The sequence below is a fragment of the Misgurnus anguillicaudatus genome, chromosome 2, assembly GCF_027580225.2.
Source record: "Misgurnus anguillicaudatus chromosome 2, ASM2758022v2, whole genome shotgun sequence".
NCBI lineage: Eukaryota > Metazoa > Chordata > Actinopteri > Cypriniformes > Cobitidae > Misgurnus > Misgurnus anguillicaudatus.
The window spans coordinates 34,556,761-34,576,196 of NC_073338.2; the positions used below are offsets into that span (position 1 = coordinate 34,556,761).

The following is a 19,436-nucleotide window of genomic DNA, read 5'->3' on the forward strand; positions in this document are numbered from 1 at the left end:
AAGTATAAGAATACTGCAAATATTTCTAAGGTCATATCAGTGAAGTCACTGTTGCTGCTACAATCGGCATAATTGAAATAACAAGTAAATGACCTGAAGTGTAGCCTCCATCGTTTTTGATAAATCCTCCTGTCTTTCCTCATCTCCTCTATGGCGCCCTCCACCTGGAACTCCACGTAAGGGTTTTTAAGATCTGACAGGCTCATGGTCATCATCAAAAGTCTCTTTTTCAGTTTCTGAAAGAAAAGTCACATGATTCCATGAAAACTAGTCATGAGTTTCGGACAACCAATTTTGGAATAAAACACTCTTGACTGTTTTTATTACCTTATCAAGTGTACTGAAGACTGCAGAAATGTTGAAGTCCTGCTTGCCACAACCTCCACTTATTTCCAAAGTCTTCATGTTTTTGCCATTGCTTAGAGAGATTTCTCCATGCTGGGCCGGTGTCCAAGCTGTGCTGATGGAGTATGTACCCTTAACTCCACGTTTGCCCAGCAAACTCCAGCCACCGACCTAGAACAACATACAGTAATAACTTAAAAAGCTCAAAACAGATTTGATGTTGCTTAACGGTTAAAAGCTATGGTTAATTGTTAGTGTTTAATCTGAGCAATTAACCCAAAGGTTGCAGGTTCAATCTCAAGAGGGAACAGTGTATCAGTTAAATAGCATTTTTTTTTAAGTTCAACCAGAATTTATATTTGTGCATTCTTAGGAACGTGGTAGCTTGACAGAATTGATGGTACACACCTTGATATAGCTGACAGTGGGAGTGAACAGGTGTAGCTGACCTTGCCGTTCTTTACCCTTGTCCTTATATAAGCCCTCCAATGTAACTGTTCGGATGTTTACTAGTTTTCTCGTAGTGATTTCAGAGCTGAAATGTGAGATGCCACGCTGGGGCTGAGTTAGTTTCTGGGTTACATACACATAAAGCCAGGGTGTGTCCATGTTGAATGAACCTGTAAATGCAGAGAGTGACATACAAAATTCACATGAATAAAAATGAAAAAAGTTTTGTTTTGTTCAACTTTTTCTATAAGGAGGATATATCACTAATGCACCTTCCCAGTTTTGAAGTGAAGCCTTTGCTGACATATTCTTCCAGTGTAGACCGGCAACCAGAGGCACTTGATTGTTGTAGTTGATTTTAAGGTGAGTGCTGCTCTCAGATTTTGGTCTCTTAAAATGAGAGTGCAGAAGCTGCGTTCTGAAATTCAGTCCTTTGTCTAGAAGACGTAAGCTGAGCTAGAAGAGGTAAAAGATATTAATATAGATCTCTTTGGGACTCAATCCCACAATGTTCTATTCATATTCATTCATAATGCACATCTAGATACAAGTGTCAAACCTCAACAGCATAACTGGTTAGGCTGGGTCCAGATTGGTTTTTTAGTGACTGGTTTAAGAGGATCCTCTGTTTGTTACTGCTTTGGTTCCACTGCTTCCCATAGCTTATGTCAAGTGATGACTGGATGTTGATAGGACTCCGTTCATGTCTGAACTGAATCTGTTGATAAGTGCAATTCGTCGATCAGCTGGTTAACACATCAGGCGTCTGATCACCGAACCTTTCAAATGTCTACATTAGACTGGTACCTTGTGGTTTAGACTGAAGAACTGAGAACAGTGGAGTTCATGAGATGCTGTTATACGGTTTGTCTGGATGGTGTCAGACTCACTGTGTAGGTTCTGGGTCATGTGACACTCTTGCATGTTTGGTGAATCCTCTAAAAAATATTGTTAGTGGATGAAAAATCTGTTGTGCTTGCATATTAACCCGTGTGCATTGTTCAAATTCACTACCCTTTCACGTTGTTAATGGCCAAAAAAGGCCCCTAAATTAAATGGCTGTTAAAATGTATCAGATTTTTTTGCATAAATCTGTTAATCAACCTCAGTACTTATCAAAACTATTAAATGTTTACTAAAATCCCATGATTTTAACTCTTAAATTGCCAAGTTCATAAGTGCTGTTACTAATTTGGGGGGAAAACATACAGTAAAATGACAGATTTTTTAAATATAACAAGTGATTATGGACTGGATTTTTTTCACCTTTTTTCACAGTCTTTCACAGGCTTTGATGCATTTTTTGTTTTTGTGCAGCATCAGATTTTATTTTTTTCTCTCTCATTTATGGTTCATGGCCATTTTTGCCCCATTGACTTCCATTATAAAAACATTTTTTGATTGCAGAGCCATGACAACTTATTGTCATGCATTCTTGATTGTTGGTGGTTTTTCCTTTTGCAAAGAGGTCAAATTTGTCATTTTTACTGTTGATCACCATGTGGCACAATTAACCCTTTAGCAGGCCTCCGCAAAAAAACAGCTTAATTTCTGGTTTGTACAATAAAAGTTAAAATCATGGAATGTTTTGTAAACATTTGGTAGTCTTGTACAAAAAAACCCTGAAAAAATATTAATCTGATAAATGTTTACAGCAGTTTAATTTAGTGGCCTTTTATGGACACTAACAACATGAAAGGGTAGTCAATTTGCCCACAGTATATTGTTGAGTTTTTCGAAAATTTCAAAGCATTTTCTTAAAATATGTATAAATATAAGATTTGCCACCAATAATCATTTCATTTGCTGAAACACACAGAGGGCTCTATCTTACACCCGGCGCAATGCAGCGCAATGCGCGACGCAAGTGTCTTTCGCTAGTTTCCACCCTAATTTTCACGTTTAGCGCCGCGTTGTTTAAATAGCAAATGCATTTGCGCCCCCTTTTGCGCCCATGGGCGTTCTGGTCTGAAAACGAGGTGTGTTCAGGAGCATTGTTGGCGCGTTGCTATTTTGAGGCAACTAAAATAGACTACGCCATTGACCAACAAAAACCTGGTCTAAAGTCTAAAGTCAATGGCGCAATGTCTTTTATGTTATTTAAAGAGCGCATTAGTAATATGCGCCTATAAACGGGAGGACAAGGCGGGTTTGCTAATCACAAAGTACATGAATGCGCAGCAGCACAAAAATGCTTTTAAATATGAATGATTAAAGGATTGAATGTAAAAGATTATTGAGTCTCTTGGACATAAATGAGGACTAATTATGAGACGTTAGAAGGCGCAAAGAGCTGCTTCACCTGTAGCCTGGTAAGTAAATAAATGCTTTGCTTTAAACAAATGCATCTGTTTTTAAATGCTACCTCACGGATTTATTGTATATGATGACTCTGCACCTGCGGATATGGTGAGATGAGAAACATTTTTAAGTAATGCTTAAAAAAACTCTGAAACGCGCAGAGAGCCGTTTGTAAATTCTTTATCTCCTGTTTGTTACAAATAAAGTATTTTTAGAGTACAAACCTTATCGTACATACTTGTAAACTATTTTTTTATGATATTGTATAGCCATACATTTAAAGCAATTACAAGCCTGCTTTTTACTTCCATGACTAAAAGAAAACGGGTTTTAAAGGTTTTAATAAAAAAATAACAATTTCAATACAAGTGAAAAACAACACAATTATTTAACATTAATCTTAAACTGGGGATCTTCTTCCTCCGCTTAGTTTTTCAGTTTACAAAGTTCGTCATCTAAATAGGGATTAGACATAGCACCAGCGCAACTTGCTTTTAAAGGGGATGAGAGCTGAGACTCTCATTGGTTTACTGCACGTTACGCCCAACATACTCCCATTACAATAGGACCAACCCTTTTCGACCATGCGCTCGGCGCACAAACCATTTTTCCCGTCGTTAAATTAGCAAAAGTGGATTCGGACACGCCCATTTACACGTTGCGCTGTGCGTTTTAGACAATGCGCTTAGATCGTTAAAATAGGACCCAGAATGTTGTGGCCAAAAAAGGCCAAAAATGGCCCCAACAAAGGAAAATTCTGTAATCATTTAATCAGCCTAAAGTTGTTCCAAACTTGTTTAAATGTATTTGTTTAGCTGAACACAAAGGAAGATATGAAAAAATTTTTTGCAAGCAATAAGATCCGGGGCACCACTGACTTTCATAGGGTAAAGTAATACTATGAAAGTAAATGGGGCTCCAGATCTGGTTGGTTACAAACATTTTTCAAAATATCTTAATTTGTCTTGAGCAGAACAAAAAAACTTTAGGCTGAGTAAATGATGACAGATTTTTTTTATTTTTGGGTGAACTATCACTTTAAGGCCCATTCACACCAGGTACAATAACTGTAACGATAACTATTAGCATCCAGACCAGCGCACAACAGCCATGTTTATTTTGAGCTTGCATGCTGCAGTTTCACATTTAAAGGAACAGTATGTAGGATTGTGGCCAAAACTGGTATTGCAATCACAAAACTTGTGGCTAAAACTGGTACTGCAATCACACAACTGGTGGCCAATACACAAAATGACAACATAAACATCAGTTGAGGGCTGCAGCTCCACTTTTTAAATGACAATATCCTGGCCAGACCACTTTTGTCAGTGATATAAGTATTTGAAATGAAAATTATTTCTTAATGTCTAGTGACATATCAGGGCCATTTTATGATTAATTGATATAAATTTCTTACATACTGTTCCTTTAAATGCCAGAGCCCCTGAATTGATTTTGATTGGTTTCAAGTGTTTATCTCTTTTCAACTTATAAAAAAAACTCTGAAAGTGATAACACCAGGGGCACGTTCAAGCTCACACCGGTGCACAACGTTTTGCTACAGTTTCCGGGTTGAACGACATGTTTCCTGGAAACGGTGTTCAACAGGTTTTAGAAGCGTTTTCTCTTGTTTGGTGGATGTGTCAGAACTGCAGTCCAATCAGCAGCAACATGCAAACAAGGCACGCGGTAGCAAAGAGACAGCTCCCCCAATGGGCTCAAGCTGGAATATTCTTTTTTATTCTGGACGGCAATGGCGGTGACTGTAACATCGAGCGTATTTTACAGTATGTAACACTTATCTGTAACGATTTCATCAGGCTCTTGAAACATTTAAAAAATAACACAAAGAATGGCCTCTCAGCTACCGTAGTTGCAACTCTTGCGTCATCACAACAGGGTGTTCAACGCATCACTGTTTTTGTTTAATAAACGTTGTGCAACGTTTTGTCGGGGCTGAACGCAGCCCAGTATTGTTCCTTTGTATCCACATAGTTACAAAGTTGTGGGCTTTTTAATGTGTTCTCTTTAATTTAAAAGGCCTTTAAGCCATGTCCTAACCTAACCATGACGCTGAAAGTTTCTACAATAACTACTGGGCATAGTCACAGCCAGTTTAAGAAATAATTGGTGTTTATGTGCAATTAATTTGGATCAAGGAGCAGGATTTTGGACCAATGAGATCTCAGTGTGGGTGGGGCTACTTAGCATACTGTCACAAATGTAGGTAGTTAGGACAAAATTACATGGATGAGATTTGATTGGTTTATTTGTGTCAAGCTTTCACTGGTTGTTACTTTATAGCATAATCAATATGTAAGGAATAATCGACGATGGGCCATTGAATTATAAGAAAATAATGCACACCAAGGTGGTAATGCGGGTGTGCATTATTTTCAAATAATTCAAAGGACCAGAGTCAATTATTACGCTTTTACCACAGGCCCGTGGTATAAATTGTGTCATACCATTGGTAAAAATGTCTTACCTTGTACACCAAACTTAAGCCTCAATGAAGAGCTCCATTCTGGGCCCTTCTGCGTTAGTAGCCCAAGAGCTCTGATGCCGAAAGCGCTAGGCAAAAGAATCCCGGCATCAACGGAATAACGTCTCTGGCCATCTTCCAAATTTCTCTCCAGCTGCACTGTGAATGAAAGCAGATCACAGAGACCTCTAATCCACTGACCGCCAACCAACACACCACTGTGAATAACATGCTGGAAGAGTTATAATAAAGTAACAGTTATATCAGCGAATGCATGCCTGAGAGTGATGCATCTTTATTGAAGACATTTTTAAGCAAGGCATGTACTGTGATCTTTCTGCTGCGAGCATGGGTAGTGTTGACAGACAGGGTGATTGGATGTCCATCTGCCATAACTTTGGCATCTAAGTGAAAGTGGGCCCTTGTCTCTGAAGCAGAATTCACTGTCTCCATTAGGCCCTTGAATACAGCGGTGAATCACAATTAAACACATTTTTGAAAATGCTAGCATTTCGATGAGAAATGATTAGGAAATCTTTAAGCAAATCTCACTTACTTTGATAAAATAATGGTGTATGTTGTCTATTAGTAGTTCAATTCTACCGGAATGTTGGTTGTGTAATTCCTCCAGCTGCCCTGTTATGAAAAATAATAAATATCATAAATATTTACAGAATTTTTTTTTTTTTTTTAGGATAAAGCTTTTATCATCAAATTAGATCATGTGTCATACAGTGACATAACTCTTAGTCTTTAGTTCTTAAGGCTATTTTTAACAACACTTTACCTTTTTTAAAAAAATATGCAAATTTTCCAGCTCCCCTAGAGTTAAACATTTGATTTTTACCATTTTGGAATCCATTCAGCTGATCTCCGGGTCTGGCGCTACCACTTTTAGCATAGCTTAGCATAATCCATTGAATCTAATTAGACCATTAGCATTGCGCTACAAAATAACCAAAGAGTTTCAATATTTTTCCTATTTAAAACTTGACTCTTCTGTAGTTACATCGTGTACTAAGACCGACAGAAAATTAAAGGTTGCAATTTTCTAGGCCAATATCGCTAGGAACTTTACACTCATTCTGGCGTAATAATCAATGACTTTGCTGCCATAACATGGCTGCAGCAGGCGTAGGGATATTACGCACTGCCCGAAAATAGTCCCCTTGTTTACTTTCAGGCGCTGCGTAATATCATTGCGCCTGCTGCAGCCATGTTACAGCAGCAAAGTTCTTTATTATTACACCAAAATGAGAGTTCCTAGAAAATCGCAACTTTAAATTTTCCGTTGGTCTTAGTGCACGATGTAACTACAGAATAGTCGTTTTAAATAGGAAAAATATTGAAACACTTTGGTTATTTTTGAGCACGATGCTAATGGTCTAATCAGATTTAATTGATTATGCTAAGCTATGCTAAAAGTGGTACCGCCAGACCCGGAGATCGGCTGAATGGATTCCAAAACGGTAAAAATCAAATGTTTGTCCTTCAGGATGTACCACAAAAACTTTACAGATAAAAGAGCATTACCAGATATATCTATACCAAATCATTATAAATGTGATGTTTGATGTGATTTTTGTGCTTTTGAAACCTTGAATGAGAATGTTTTTTAAGGGATGGATTAGTTTCAGAATCAGCTTCTTTGGAGTAAGATTCAGGTCCAGTGACACATCTCTGGGGATAGTGGATTGTGGTGTGCCAAGAAAGAGAAGCAGAGTAACTTCTAGGGGCATCCAGGAATTGCGCTGGCAAAGACCCACAGAAAGTGATAATTTTTTTAGTTAATGCACATAGCACTCATATCTTGTCATTATATGCAACACATTTCACTTCCCAAGGCATCAAAATCTGAAGCATGTTCAAACGCCTTCAGCGTCAGTATGAAGACGCGAAGGGTGCCCCTATGCATCACTATATCGATGAAATGGGAACTCCATTGCTTTCATGCTAATCCCTCAGCATCGGATATAGACGAAAGGGAATCCCGGAAGGTGATGCCGTCACGTTATGCGACGATCGGCAGGATCATGCTGCTTCTGGACGGTAACTACTCAATTTTTTTCAAATTTTTAAACCATTGTCGCTTGGGGTTGGGGTTAGACTTCGGGTTTGGATGTCAGTTTGTTTATACTTTTTGTCTTCTGATTTTTAAGCCACTGTTGCTTGGGGTTGGGGTTCGAGTTCCGGTCTGGGTTAGGATGTCTGTATTGGTTTATACTTTTTGTCTTCTAATTTTTAATCCACTGTTGCTTGGGGTTGGGGTTAGAGTTCCAGTTTGGGTTGGGATGTCTGTATTGGTTTATACTTTTTGTCTTCTGATTTTTAAACCATTGTCGCTTGGGGTTAGGGTTAGAGTTGGGTTTGGGTTAGGATGTAATTTTATGTAACAGAAAGTCGTTCTAACCCCAACCCCAAGCGACAATGGTAAAAAATTTTGAACAAAAATTGAGTAGTTACCGTCCAGAAGCGGCATGATCCTGCCTATCGTCGCATAACGTGACGGCATCACCTTCCGGGATTCCCTTTCGTCTATATACGACGCTGAGGGATTAGCATGAAAGCAACAGAGTTCCCATTTCGACGATATAGTGACGCATAGGGGCACCCTTCGCTTCTTCATACTGACGCTGAAGGCGTTTGAACATGCTTCCGATTTTGACGCCTTGGGGAGTGAGAATGGGTTGTTATATGTGATAAAATTGCATCTACCTGAGGTACAAAAGTATAGGCAGCTTCCAAGAGATACTGATTAAGACTTTTGTCAAGTTTGTGGAGTCTGAGAGTAAAAGCAACCGGACCCAGAGGAGGAAAGCTTCTCAACGTCAAGGGATAGGTGATTTCTGAACATAACTGCCAGCCAATCATCTTAGACCCTGCAAAATTACAATATTAAAGGAACAGTATGTAGGATTGTGGCCAAAACCAGTATTGCAATAACAAAACTTGTGGCTAAAACTGGTACTGCAATCACACAACTGGTGACCAATACACAAAACGACAACATAAACATCAGTTGAGGGCTGCAACTCCACTTTTTAAATGACAATATCCTGGCCAGACCACTGTTGTCAGGGATATAAGTATTTGAAATGAAAATTATTTCTTAATGTTTAGTGACATATCAAGGCCATTTTATGATTAATTGATATACATTTCTTACATACTGTTCCTTTAAACATTTGAATCCTTAGTTTTCTTTTCTGTGGTATCAGTCACTGAAAATTAAAGTAACCCACATGTCTTAGGGGTGCATGTGTTCTTCTCCTTAAGATTTCTCGTAGCTATGAGCTCCTCTCTGGTGTCCCCACTCACACGAAACATCCTGGAGCTGTTTCATAAAGAAAAGAGTCAAGGCAAACACCCATCTCTATATAATTTAAAGAAACTGTAAGCACTACCTAAAGGTCAATATATCCATGACATCTTCTGGAGTGTTGAGGGCCACCTTTAGATTTTGACCATGGTGCACATAAACACCGCCGTCTAAGCTGGTAGACGTTTTAAGCTGAGTGACCCACTCTGATCCAATGCGACCGAAAGCTCCATCCACTCCGGCTCTCACAGAGATAGCAACGAGTGCACTACATAAAACAAACAATGTAGCTGTATACACTCTTAGAAAAAGCTATAAGAGATGTCATTGGGACGGTACCTTTCAAAAAGGTCCTAATATGTACCTATGAGGTACCAGTATGTACTTTTTAGGTAAAACGTGTACTTTTAGAAAAGGTGCTGCTACAGTGACAACTTTTGTACCTTTTTTATTGACTTCAACCTGACAGCTCACTACATACCTTGGTTTGACATAGCCAGCCATTGAGAAATGAGACCAGGTCTTATAGTTAGCAGTGCCTTTAAGCCTTAGTGAAAAGGCTGTGGACATGTTGATGCTCAGCTTCATGGGTAATCCGGAAAGGGACGGTAAAACCAACTCCTCTGCCATTAAAATTGGCCTATTACTAATTTTAATCTCTTGCCCCTAAGAATAAGTAATAAAAACAATTGGGTAAGATATTGTTACTATGGCATACCATACACCCAGTCTGTGAAAACCCAGGATTTATTTTTTATGTTTTCATAAAATAATCCTACCCAAAGTAAATAACATTGTTATAACCTTGATATATTTCATATTGAGTGAGTAAGGTCATGTCATAGATTGAAATCAATGTGAAATCCAACTTTGATGCTCCTAATCTCAAAATTAGCAGAAATAGTTTTTTTACACTCTCTGACCTTTAACAGCTTCACCAAAAGTGCAGTTGTGCTTAATGACAGCTTTCTTCTCAATGCATGGAGGTCATCACAGGTTAAAAAAGAGAGGTCACTGCCAAACATCTTCACATTAATCCAGCATCTCAAAGTTTTGTCTTTTTTCCTCTGTCCTGTGAACTTAAACAAAAAAATCAGGTAATGTGTAAAAGCGTGAAACAGACACCAAACCACCATTCGCATAAGTCTCACCTTGGAACTTAAAATTGATGATTGACAGCCCTGTCTGGAGACATCCGCCTGCTCCTTATCACTGTTCTTTCCCACCTGTCCATATGTCACAGAGTCTGTCTGATCCTTAGATTTGGAGTTATCGGAAGGTGCTAGAGGATGTTCCTCAAACATGTTCCTCAGAATCAGCTCAAGGTTTTCCATTCTAAAACTGATCTGTAAACAAAATCAATACATTAAAGGGTGGTTTCCCGGACAGAGAATAGCTTAAGCCAGGACTAGGCCTTAGTTTAATTAGGAAATATAACTAGTTTTAACAAACATACCTTACTAAAACATTATTTCTGTGAATTTTGAGGCCAAACAAAGGGCACTGATGCATTTTAAGATATGTCAGTGCAAGTTGTTTTCAGTTTGTACAGCTCTTACATTTATTTTAGTCTAGGACTAGTCTAATCTCTGTCCGGGGAACCGCCCTAAAGTGTTTAAGTGCTATAATTGGGTCCCCAGTGCTTCTATCAGCCTAGCAAATGTGAAAAAGATCAACCCAGTAAACCACTCTCTGCAAGCATGTGAAAAAATAGGTAATTGAAATTTGGCTCCCCTTGTGATGTCAGAAGGGGGTAATACCGCCCCTTAATCTGCACTGTCCAACCACGGCACTGCCATTTAGTGCAGAGATCATTTGCATTTAAAAGGACACACTCAAAACAGCACATTTTTGCTCACACCTATAAAGAAGCAATTTGAACATGTTATAACAAATTATTTATATGGTATTTTGAGCTAAAACTTCACATACTTACTCTGGAGACATCAAAGATTTGACATCTTATAAAAGTCTTGTGAACTGTCCCCTTTAACATTACTACATCTGCTAAATAAATTTGTTGACTTTAAAAACTAGGAAAAATGCACAATATCACTTTTATGGTGCTTTTTAGTGTCTTATTTATCCGGAGCTTCACAGACATGTGAGTAAACCTCACCTCTAGGAGATTGACAGCTCTGCCTAGGATGTGAACTGTCAGATTTGCCATAGCATAACGTGGAAGAAAAGATTCAGGGGAGAAAACTACAGCTCCCTCCATGTTAGCGGCAGCAAATCCTGAAGCAGACATGAGACCAGAAATTAGAGTTAGGGACAATCTATACATTGTAAACATTAGCAAAGTCTAGAAATGTTAACACAAAATACCCGTGTCCACTGTGTAGTCCATGTGTGAGGAATATTTCCAAGGCTCAGCTTCAAAGTCTTTACTAATAATATCATCTGGGAGTGACTCCATCAGATCTTTCTTTAGAGGGTCTTCTGTCTTTTGGATATTGAACAGGTGGCTCCAAATAAATGACCCAACTGAGGAGATGACAGGAAGTTAAAATGTACATCATTTCATAACAGCCTTTTTTAATAAGAGATCTGCTTAAAACTTCAAATCAAACCACCTTGATCAACAAATTCAGTTCATATAATGTGACTCAAACCTTGACTTGACTTCTCGATGCCTAATGTTGTCTTCACAATTCTGAAGATCTCCTGGTTTGGGCAGTGCATTAATTGCTGATATGCTGCGATTCTGACCTCCACATGCTCATGTTGTCTCTGAAATGCCCAAGCAAGGACTTTCCTCTAGTAAAAAAATACAAGAAGGTAAACATTTATGAGTCACATGACAAAAAAATATGATTTGAATCCCTGATTCAAGCTAGTCAATAGAAGCTAAGAAGCTGAAGCACAGAGAAAAATACCCGAACAACGCAAAAATTAAACCGAGGGCAAATTGAGACTTTTCTTCTGAGAAAATTACCCCAAAAATCTCATCTAGACATTTACTGAAGATCTGAACTAAGATGCCTTACATTTATATAGTTAGGAGTTACTATAAATTATAACAATTAAGCAGAATTAGCTTAAAGGAATATTCAATTTTCTTAAAATAAAAATCTAGATAATTTACTCACCACCATGTCATCCAAAATGTTGATGTCTTTATTTGTTCAGTCGAGAAGAAATTATGTTTTTTGAGGAAAACATTCCAGGATTTTTCTAATTTTAATGGACTTTAATAGAGCCCAACATTTAATACTTAACTCAATACGTAACAGTTTTTTTCAACGGAGTTTCGGGGGTCTGTAAACGATCCGGAACGAGGCATTGGGGTCTTGTCTAGCGAAACGATTGTCATTTTTGACAAGAAAAATGGAAAATATGCTCTTTTGAACAACAACTTTTCGTCTAGGTCCGGTCCAGCCCGATCTAACGTAAATGCGTAGTGACGTAGGGAGGTCACGTGTTACATATATAAAACGCAAATTTGCGGACTATTTTAAACAATAAACTGACTCAAAGACATTCATTAGTATCAGTTGACACACAATAACGTAGGAACAGTCCTCTTTCAACGCACTTGTAAACACTGGGGCGGAGTTTCGCGTTCGTCCTCTGTGACCTCTTGACGTCATGACGCATTGCGTGGGGTCACCTGGCGCATCGCGACCAGATCTAGACGAGAAGTTGTGGTTTAAAAGAGCATATTTTTTATTTTTCTAGTCAAAAATGACAATCGTTTTGCTAGATAAGACCCTAATGCCTCGTTTGGGATTGTTTATAGACCTTTGAAACTCCGTTGAAAAAAACTGTTAAGTGTTAAGTTAAGTATTAAATGTTGGGCTCTATTAAAGTCCATTCAAATTAGAAAAATCCTGGAATGTTTTCCTCAAAAAACATAATTTCTTCTCGACTGAACAAAGAAAGACATCAACATTTTGGATGACATGGTGGTGAGTAAATTATCTGGATTTTTCTTTAAAGAAAATTTAAGTGCAACAATGAATTTTTACAGTGTAGAAATCAAAATATCTTAGTCAGATATTTGAAAGTGATCTCAAACATTTCTCATTAAATTATTCAGATTATCCTAACTTTCAAATTTTTGCTTTTTATTTTAGAGCATACTATTTATGTCAAAACTTCTCTGCGTTGTCGCCAATTAAACTGAATCATCTTTAAGAGACACTCCGCTTTTTTCAAAATATTCTCATTTTCTAGCTTCCCTAGAGTTAAATATTAGATTTTTACCGTTTTGGGATCCATTCAGCTGATCTCCGGGTCTGGCAGTACCACTGAGGGTATTACGCAATGATATTACGCAGTGCCCGAAAATAGTCCCCTGCTATTGAAAGTTACTAAGGGGACTATTTTCAGGTGCTGCGTAATATCATTGCACCTGCTGCAGCCATGTTACGACAGCAAAGTCCTTGCTTATTACACCAGAATGAGAGTATAGTCCTAGTCAAATCTACCTAGAAAATTGCAACTTTTCATTTTCCGTCGGTCTTACTACGCGAAACAGAAGAGTCAAGTTTTAAATAGGAAAAATATTGAAACTCATTGGTTATTTTTGAGCAGGATGCTAAATGGTCTAATCAGATTCAATGGATTATGCTAAGCTATGCTAAAAGTGGTACCGCCAGACCTTGAGATCGGCTGAATGGATTCCAAAACTGTAAAAATCAATTGTTTAATTTTTGTTGAGCTGGAAAATGAGCATATTTTCAAAAAAAGTGGAGTGTTCCTTTAAAAAGAGTTGAAGAGAAACATCCATCACAAAGTTATGAAACAACTAAGAACTATACAATACATTTGCTTCTCTCTTCATGCATACTCTGGTAATACTAACATCTTCATGGCATGGTATTCTCCTGAACGCTCGAATAGCTGCCAGCCGAAGCTCCAGCGGCACAGCATGATCTTGAACACAACGGCTCAGTGTTGAAATGAGATCCGAGATGGCCATGCCTGCATTCTCCACTGCTTTTAACACATGCAGCAACTGTATATGACAGAAAAAACATTTGTGTACAGTAAATTTCATTTCAGAACATCTCTGCTGTCTAATGTGCCATTCTTATCTTTCTACCTCTGTGATCTCCGATTGGTCATCTACTACACATCCAGCCTCAAGTGTTTGCTTCAATGCATGGACAAACTGCTGGACTTCTGTGATCTCGTTGCAAGGGGTTTGTTTCTGTTGACACACCCTGTGGACCAGTGAAGAGACAACCAGCAGTGCTTTTGGACGGATAAGAGGATCCTGAAGCAGAGCCTGTTGAAGAAAGAGCCACCAAATGAATATGCCAAGAGGGTGTGTTTCTGTGTTAAAATGAAGGCTAACTTAAACACTTACACTAGTGTGGCCAATCATAGAAGATGTGGGGTTGGAAGCAAATGTGATGGTGTTAAGGAGAGACAAGGCCTGCTCCTGTTCAACTTCCTTATTCAGTATGAGGTCTGTAGTGAAGAGGATGCAATCCTCACTTCCACACGCTGACAGGGTCTCTAATAGGGGCTGCCTGCCGTGACACCAACATCAACATGACCACCATGAATGCAAAATATAGTTTTTTGGGGAATAATTATAACATCATGTGTTATAAAGGATCAATATGGACAGATATTTTTCTTCAAGTACTATGTAAATATCAAGGGGTAAGGTTGTGGGCCATAAGGTAACATAAGGTAATTGACAAGAATTGATGCAATATTCAATATCTCAGACTTTCCACCAGGTCCTGTCGGGATGCCAATGGACTGCCATAACATGGTTCACCATGTACTTTTTTTGACGTAGAAGTGCATAAGAACACTTGCCCATTTAGCCATTTTAAATTCATATAAGAACTAACCAGTCATCTCGACATTTGAAGGATGCTTCCTTCCACAAGTCTCTCAACTGATGGGATGACAGGGACCTCAACTGGAGCACTAGATTTAGGAGAAGCTCTGATTGCTATGAGAAGAAGATATGAGAAACCTGAATTCGTATAAGTTATGAATGTATTAATAAAGTGAACGAGCACCTGACCTGTTGTTGATTAGCGAAGTGAGCGCACAACCTCCTCACAGTGTTGGTAACCTCCTCAACTGATGATCCGCCAAGCTTGCCTGGGTTTTGCACTTCTGCCTCAAACACAAGACTAGCCAAGGTGCCTGTGTTCTGCACTAAAATTACAGTGGAAATGTGCATTTTGCAAAATATTGCAAGTGTTACATGCAGTAAATTCAAAAACAAATATGCACACATACCTGAACCCAACGATATCACTTCAAGTGTTCTGAGAAGAGTTAGGCTAGAAATGGTCTTGGTTTCAGCTACTTCTAACAGGCCTGGTAAGGGTACCAGTGACACTATTTCTGTACAGTTGACCTTGTTCATCATTGTCCCACCGTAGATCTGGACGCATGTGAGGCTGGCACTTACGGTCTAATCAAAACACAGACCAAACTTAAACTAAAGCCAAACTCAAAACACATAAATGTATAAAAAGGCACTGTGTACCAGTGGCGGCTGGTGACATCTCTTCCGAGGGGTGCAAATTCAAAATATGTGTTTGTTGCATCATGTTAACCATGTGTATCACGTGTTTTATCAAAATAAGGGCCTTCTACACACGCGTCAAAACCGTTTATGATAAAAGAAAATACACGCAAGACACTCCCTTAACAGTAAACTCTGATTACACGTGAGATTATGTGAGTATCTGGCAAACGCGAGCGTCTCTTTTATCATAAACCTTTTGGACGTGTCTGCGGCGGGCGCTTATTTTGACAAGACACGTGATGCACATAGGTTCACTCAACGTGCAAAACACATATTTTGAAATTACAACCACACACATGACAGGCTACATGCATGTTGTGACGAACTTCGTATCGTGCACCATTGAAAAAAGAAGTCACCGGCCGCCACTGCTGTGTACACAGCTGTACATACACACTAAGGGTGAGCACTACTGTGATTTAACCATTGTTAGAACATAGCCTAAATGATTATTTAAAGGGATAGTTCAGCCCAAAATGAAAATTCTGTCATTACTTAATCACCTTCATGTTGTTCTTAACATGTATGATTTTTTTTCTTTTGATGAACAGATGATGGTAAACACACAGTTGATGGTACACATTGACTTCCATATTAGGACAAACAAATACTATGGAGGTCAATGAGTACCATCCATGAGTGTAAATTATGACAAAATTTTCATTTTTGGGTGAACTATCACTTTAATGACTTGTTGAGAGCCAACACACAGTTGTGAAGTATGGGGCTTACCATGCCCTCTTTTAAGGGGACTGAGTGACTCCAAAACCGACTGATTCTGTCACTAAGGCACTGTTGCAGGTTTCTGTTCTTCATTAGTGTTGGTCCCCTTTGTTCATAAGAACTCAAGCATGTCCCATACACATCAGTCTGCAGTGAAATTACATAACAGTTTAACAACATAATTGTTTAAAATTATAAGTATTCTCTTAGTCTTATTATAATATTTGTTCATTTGCATGGGTCAAATATGCCTTAAAAATTGACATGTTTTGGGACACAAGTGAGTCCTATAAAAATTCAAGTAGTTTATCAAAACTCTCTCACCTCTCTCACTGTTTCCCTAACTCGTCCCGAGTGAGAGGTCTGGAGCATGCTCAGAATGGATCTCTTGATATTGAGGGTCCACACCTGCTCAGCCTCCTGTGGGCAGAGCTTTGTGACCTTTCCCCCCTCGAGCGAGAACCGCAGGGGGTTCTTCTCCAATGACTCTCTGAGAAATCAAAACACCAGATGGACCTTAATCCTCTCACTCTCACTATCATCCATGATGCCTACATACTTGCTTTCTGCAACAGTGTGTCAGTAAAGCATTACAGTTTATGAAAAACATAGAAACTTGAAGAGCTTTGATGAGGTTTTAATCAATTTGAAGTACAAAGTCCAGCATTTCTATCAGTATGCATGCACCACCGGAGAGATGTCATAAGTGTGAAGCATCAAGAGAAAGTTTTAAATTACCTGATGTTCTTTAAGCGAAGCACAGAATTGTCTCTCTTTGATGAGCTATGCTTTATTTGTATGTTCCTCAGCTATGCCCAAATATATGAAACAGTAAATCAATCAAATGCGAAGGTATAAAAACATGAAAACCAGTTGAATGTTGTATGGTTTGAAATAACAAAACACTAGTGTATCAAATGCATTTGTGAATCTTATAAGATAGTAAAGGAAACATACCTTTAGAATCATCTCTGGACATCCTGGTCGAACATCAATGTCAACAACACAATCCAAAGCTAACTGATTGCCTCCTAATGAAGGACCTTTCAGGGTACTCGCTATTGTTGTACTGTATCTATAGGTGTGCCTTTGCGCCTTCTGCACATCTGTATGCACACAAATACACATAAACATCTGTACAAATATATATAGGTAAATAACAAAATATTTTTGTATATCTTACCAAGGCAAGTAGACTTGCAAAGTTCAACTTGGTCCAGTTCGTGACAGTCAGCTTCAACAAAAACAGTTAATAAACAGAAGTATTCAACTTAAATAGCTTTGATCATCAATGCATCTGCAAATACACTAACACATACACACACACAATTATTATATCTTTTACTGATATGAAACACTTACCAGTTAGGAAGGCGAACACAATAACTAAACCAAGATTTCTGAGTGATAAAAGGTTGACCCGTGACATGGCCATAAATAATTGTATTCAGAGCAATGCCCAACAACAAGTCTTCACGGAAAAGATCATTACTGGAAAAGCATAACCACATAAGTGAATGGATAGATGTGGGGCCAAGCCTTAAGAAAAACCCACAGGACACTCAGACACCAATCAGAAGACAGTCACTCACCAGGGGTCAATTCAGCTTACCAAATCTTACTACGTACTCTGACGGACATTTTTAGCTGAAATCCCAGTTAGTATCTTAAGAATATTGTCAATAAATAGTTTGGCAAGATTTCTGGCTTGAGTTTTTGTTTCTTGGTTTAATCAATAATATATATATATATATTTTAGTTTGTCAAAATCAATGATATTTTGATTAAATTTGATTAAATATAAATATTCATTCAAATATAAAAAATAATTATGTTATTTGGTTAAAAAAACATAAAAAAACATTTTTAAAAAATCAGAATTTTGTAAATATAATGAGAAATTTTCCGCTTTATTAAAGAGGAAGCAGAAGGGAAGAAACGGAAGATGCAGAAAAGGAAGAAGATGGATTAGTGAACAACACCACAGTTCTGCTTTGCAAGAAAACGTGGTTATTCGGTTACACTCAGATGCATTTTATTGGCTCCATCTACTGGGCAACGTTGTTAAGGCTCTGCTTAAAATAATGAGATTCAGGCAAAAATACTTCACTTTAGTGGCTTACTTTAAACCAGTTAATTTGTCTCGTTTCTAATTAAAATAATTAAACATTTTTATGCAAATACATAATGTTAAGAAGCAAACTTTCATAAAACATTAAGAAATATTTCAAAGAATGTATCCAGAACTTAAAGGTGCAATGTGTAATTTTTAGAAGGATCTCTTGACAGAAATGCAATATAATATACAAAACTATATTATCAGGGGTGTATAAAAACCTTTCATAATGAGCCGTTTTGCGTTTATTGCCTTAGAATGAGACGTTTTTCTACAAACACCAAGAGTCCCCTTGCAGTCAACCTCGCCACTAGATGCCGCTAAAATTTACACACTGCACCTTTAAGTGCATGTATTTGATTAGGTGGTAAATAATTTGTCAATAGAATATTACAAAATAAACACTGTAGGTCTCAAAATATATTTAAAACTAAATATCAGTGTATTATGTTTTGATAATGATATTATGAAATATCCTGCAAAACTGTTATATTTACCTGTTTGCGCTGTTCAAAAGCCCTGTATGCCCTTTTCAACACATTCAGCTCAGAGAATTAATGTGCATCTTTTACATTTACTGACCTATTAATACATCAAACGTTTACCTTTTATTATTCCACTGCACCTTCACTTGCATAAGATTCTGGACAAAAATGGGAGGAGGCTATCATAAATCACAGCTTGTAGGATGCCCTACTTTTATTTCTAGTGTCAGTTTCTCTGTTATATTCTGACGTATATAGTGGAGATTTAAGCCCTGTTTTAATCTATATCTGATGGAATTTACTGTGCATGGATCCTGCTTGCGCTATACAATATGCACAATTAAGTTTTATATTGACGTTGTTTGCGAAAGGACACTTTGTAAACGTCGCAACCAACCCCCACGTTTGGCGTAAACGAAAAACAGACCTAAACGAAACGGACCTAAACTGCGTGGTACGAACTAAACAACTCTACCTCCGACATGAAGCCTGTTTCCTGGCCTGTAGATTACGTTGACTTTGAAGATATCAAATATCAAAATTAGTTGTTAGCCGGATACCCCTCCCACCACACATTTGTTCATATCTGATAAACATAAGTGATTAAAATACAACCGTTATTATTTCAACAATACTATCACGAAGGTCATTACGCTGTCTGTGAGGAGTTTGTTTGAACGGTTTCGGGGTGTAATTTGATT

General features: G+C 38.0%; 1 protein-coding gene across 1 annotated transcript in view; it reads right to left on the minus strand.

Annotated features, from left to right (window-relative positions):
• The window catches only part of LOC129442636 (uncharacterized), a 46,962-nt gene extending 29,185 nt beyond the window's left edge, over window positions 1-17,777 (minus strand). The window contains exons 1-31 of the mRNA XM_073854144.1: window positions 17,497-17,777; window positions 17,318-17,368; window positions 17,092-17,240; window positions 16,873-16,943; window positions 16,459-16,624; window positions 16,144-16,281; window positions 15,117-15,294; window positions 14,896-15,032; window positions 14,717-14,820; window positions 14,218-14,383; window positions 13,951-14,136; window positions 13,711-13,863; window positions 11,516-11,660; window positions 11,229-11,387; window positions 11,020-11,138; window positions 10,052-10,246; window positions 9,824-9,979; window positions 9,382-9,566; window positions 8,986-9,168; window positions 8,824-8,915; window positions 8,297-8,460; window positions 7,179-7,332; window positions 6,138-6,217; window positions 5,860-6,040; window positions 5,585-5,740; window positions 1,603-1,733; window positions 1,355-1,513; window positions 1,068-1,251; window positions 754-965; window positions 328-516; window positions 94-236 (exon numbers count right to left, since the gene is read on the minus strand). Of these exons, the coding sequence (XP_073710245.1) occupies window positions 94-236; window positions 328-516; window positions 754-965; window positions 1,068-1,251; window positions 1,355-1,513; window positions 1,603-1,733; window positions 5,585-5,740; window positions 5,860-6,040; window positions 6,138-6,217; window positions 7,179-7,332; window positions 8,297-8,460; window positions 8,824-8,915; window positions 8,986-9,168; window positions 9,382-9,566; window positions 9,824-9,979; window positions 10,052-10,246; window positions 11,020-11,138; window positions 11,229-11,387; window positions 11,516-11,660; window positions 13,711-13,863; window positions 13,951-14,136; window positions 14,218-14,383; window positions 14,717-14,820; window positions 14,896-15,032; window positions 15,117-15,294; window positions 16,144-16,281; window positions 16,459-16,624; window positions 16,873-16,943; window positions 17,092-17,240; window positions 17,318-17,368; window positions 17,497-17,569 (4,559 nt within the window). The 5' untranslated portion in view covers window positions 17,570-17,777. The remainder of the gene's footprint in view (window positions 1-93; window positions 237-327; window positions 517-753; window positions 966-1,067; window positions 1,252-1,354; window positions 1,514-1,602; window positions 1,734-5,584; window positions 5,741-5,859; window positions 6,041-6,137; window positions 6,218-7,178; window positions 7,333-8,296; window positions 8,461-8,823; window positions 8,916-8,985; window positions 9,169-9,381; window positions 9,567-9,823; window positions 9,980-10,051; window positions 10,247-11,019; window positions 11,139-11,228; window positions 11,388-11,515; window positions 11,661-13,710; window positions 13,864-13,950; window positions 14,137-14,217; window positions 14,384-14,716; window positions 14,821-14,895; window positions 15,033-15,116; window positions 15,295-16,143; window positions 16,282-16,458; window positions 16,625-16,872; window positions 16,944-17,091; window positions 17,241-17,317; window positions 17,369-17,496) is intronic.
• Window positions 17,778-19,436: the final 1,659 nt, after the last annotated feature.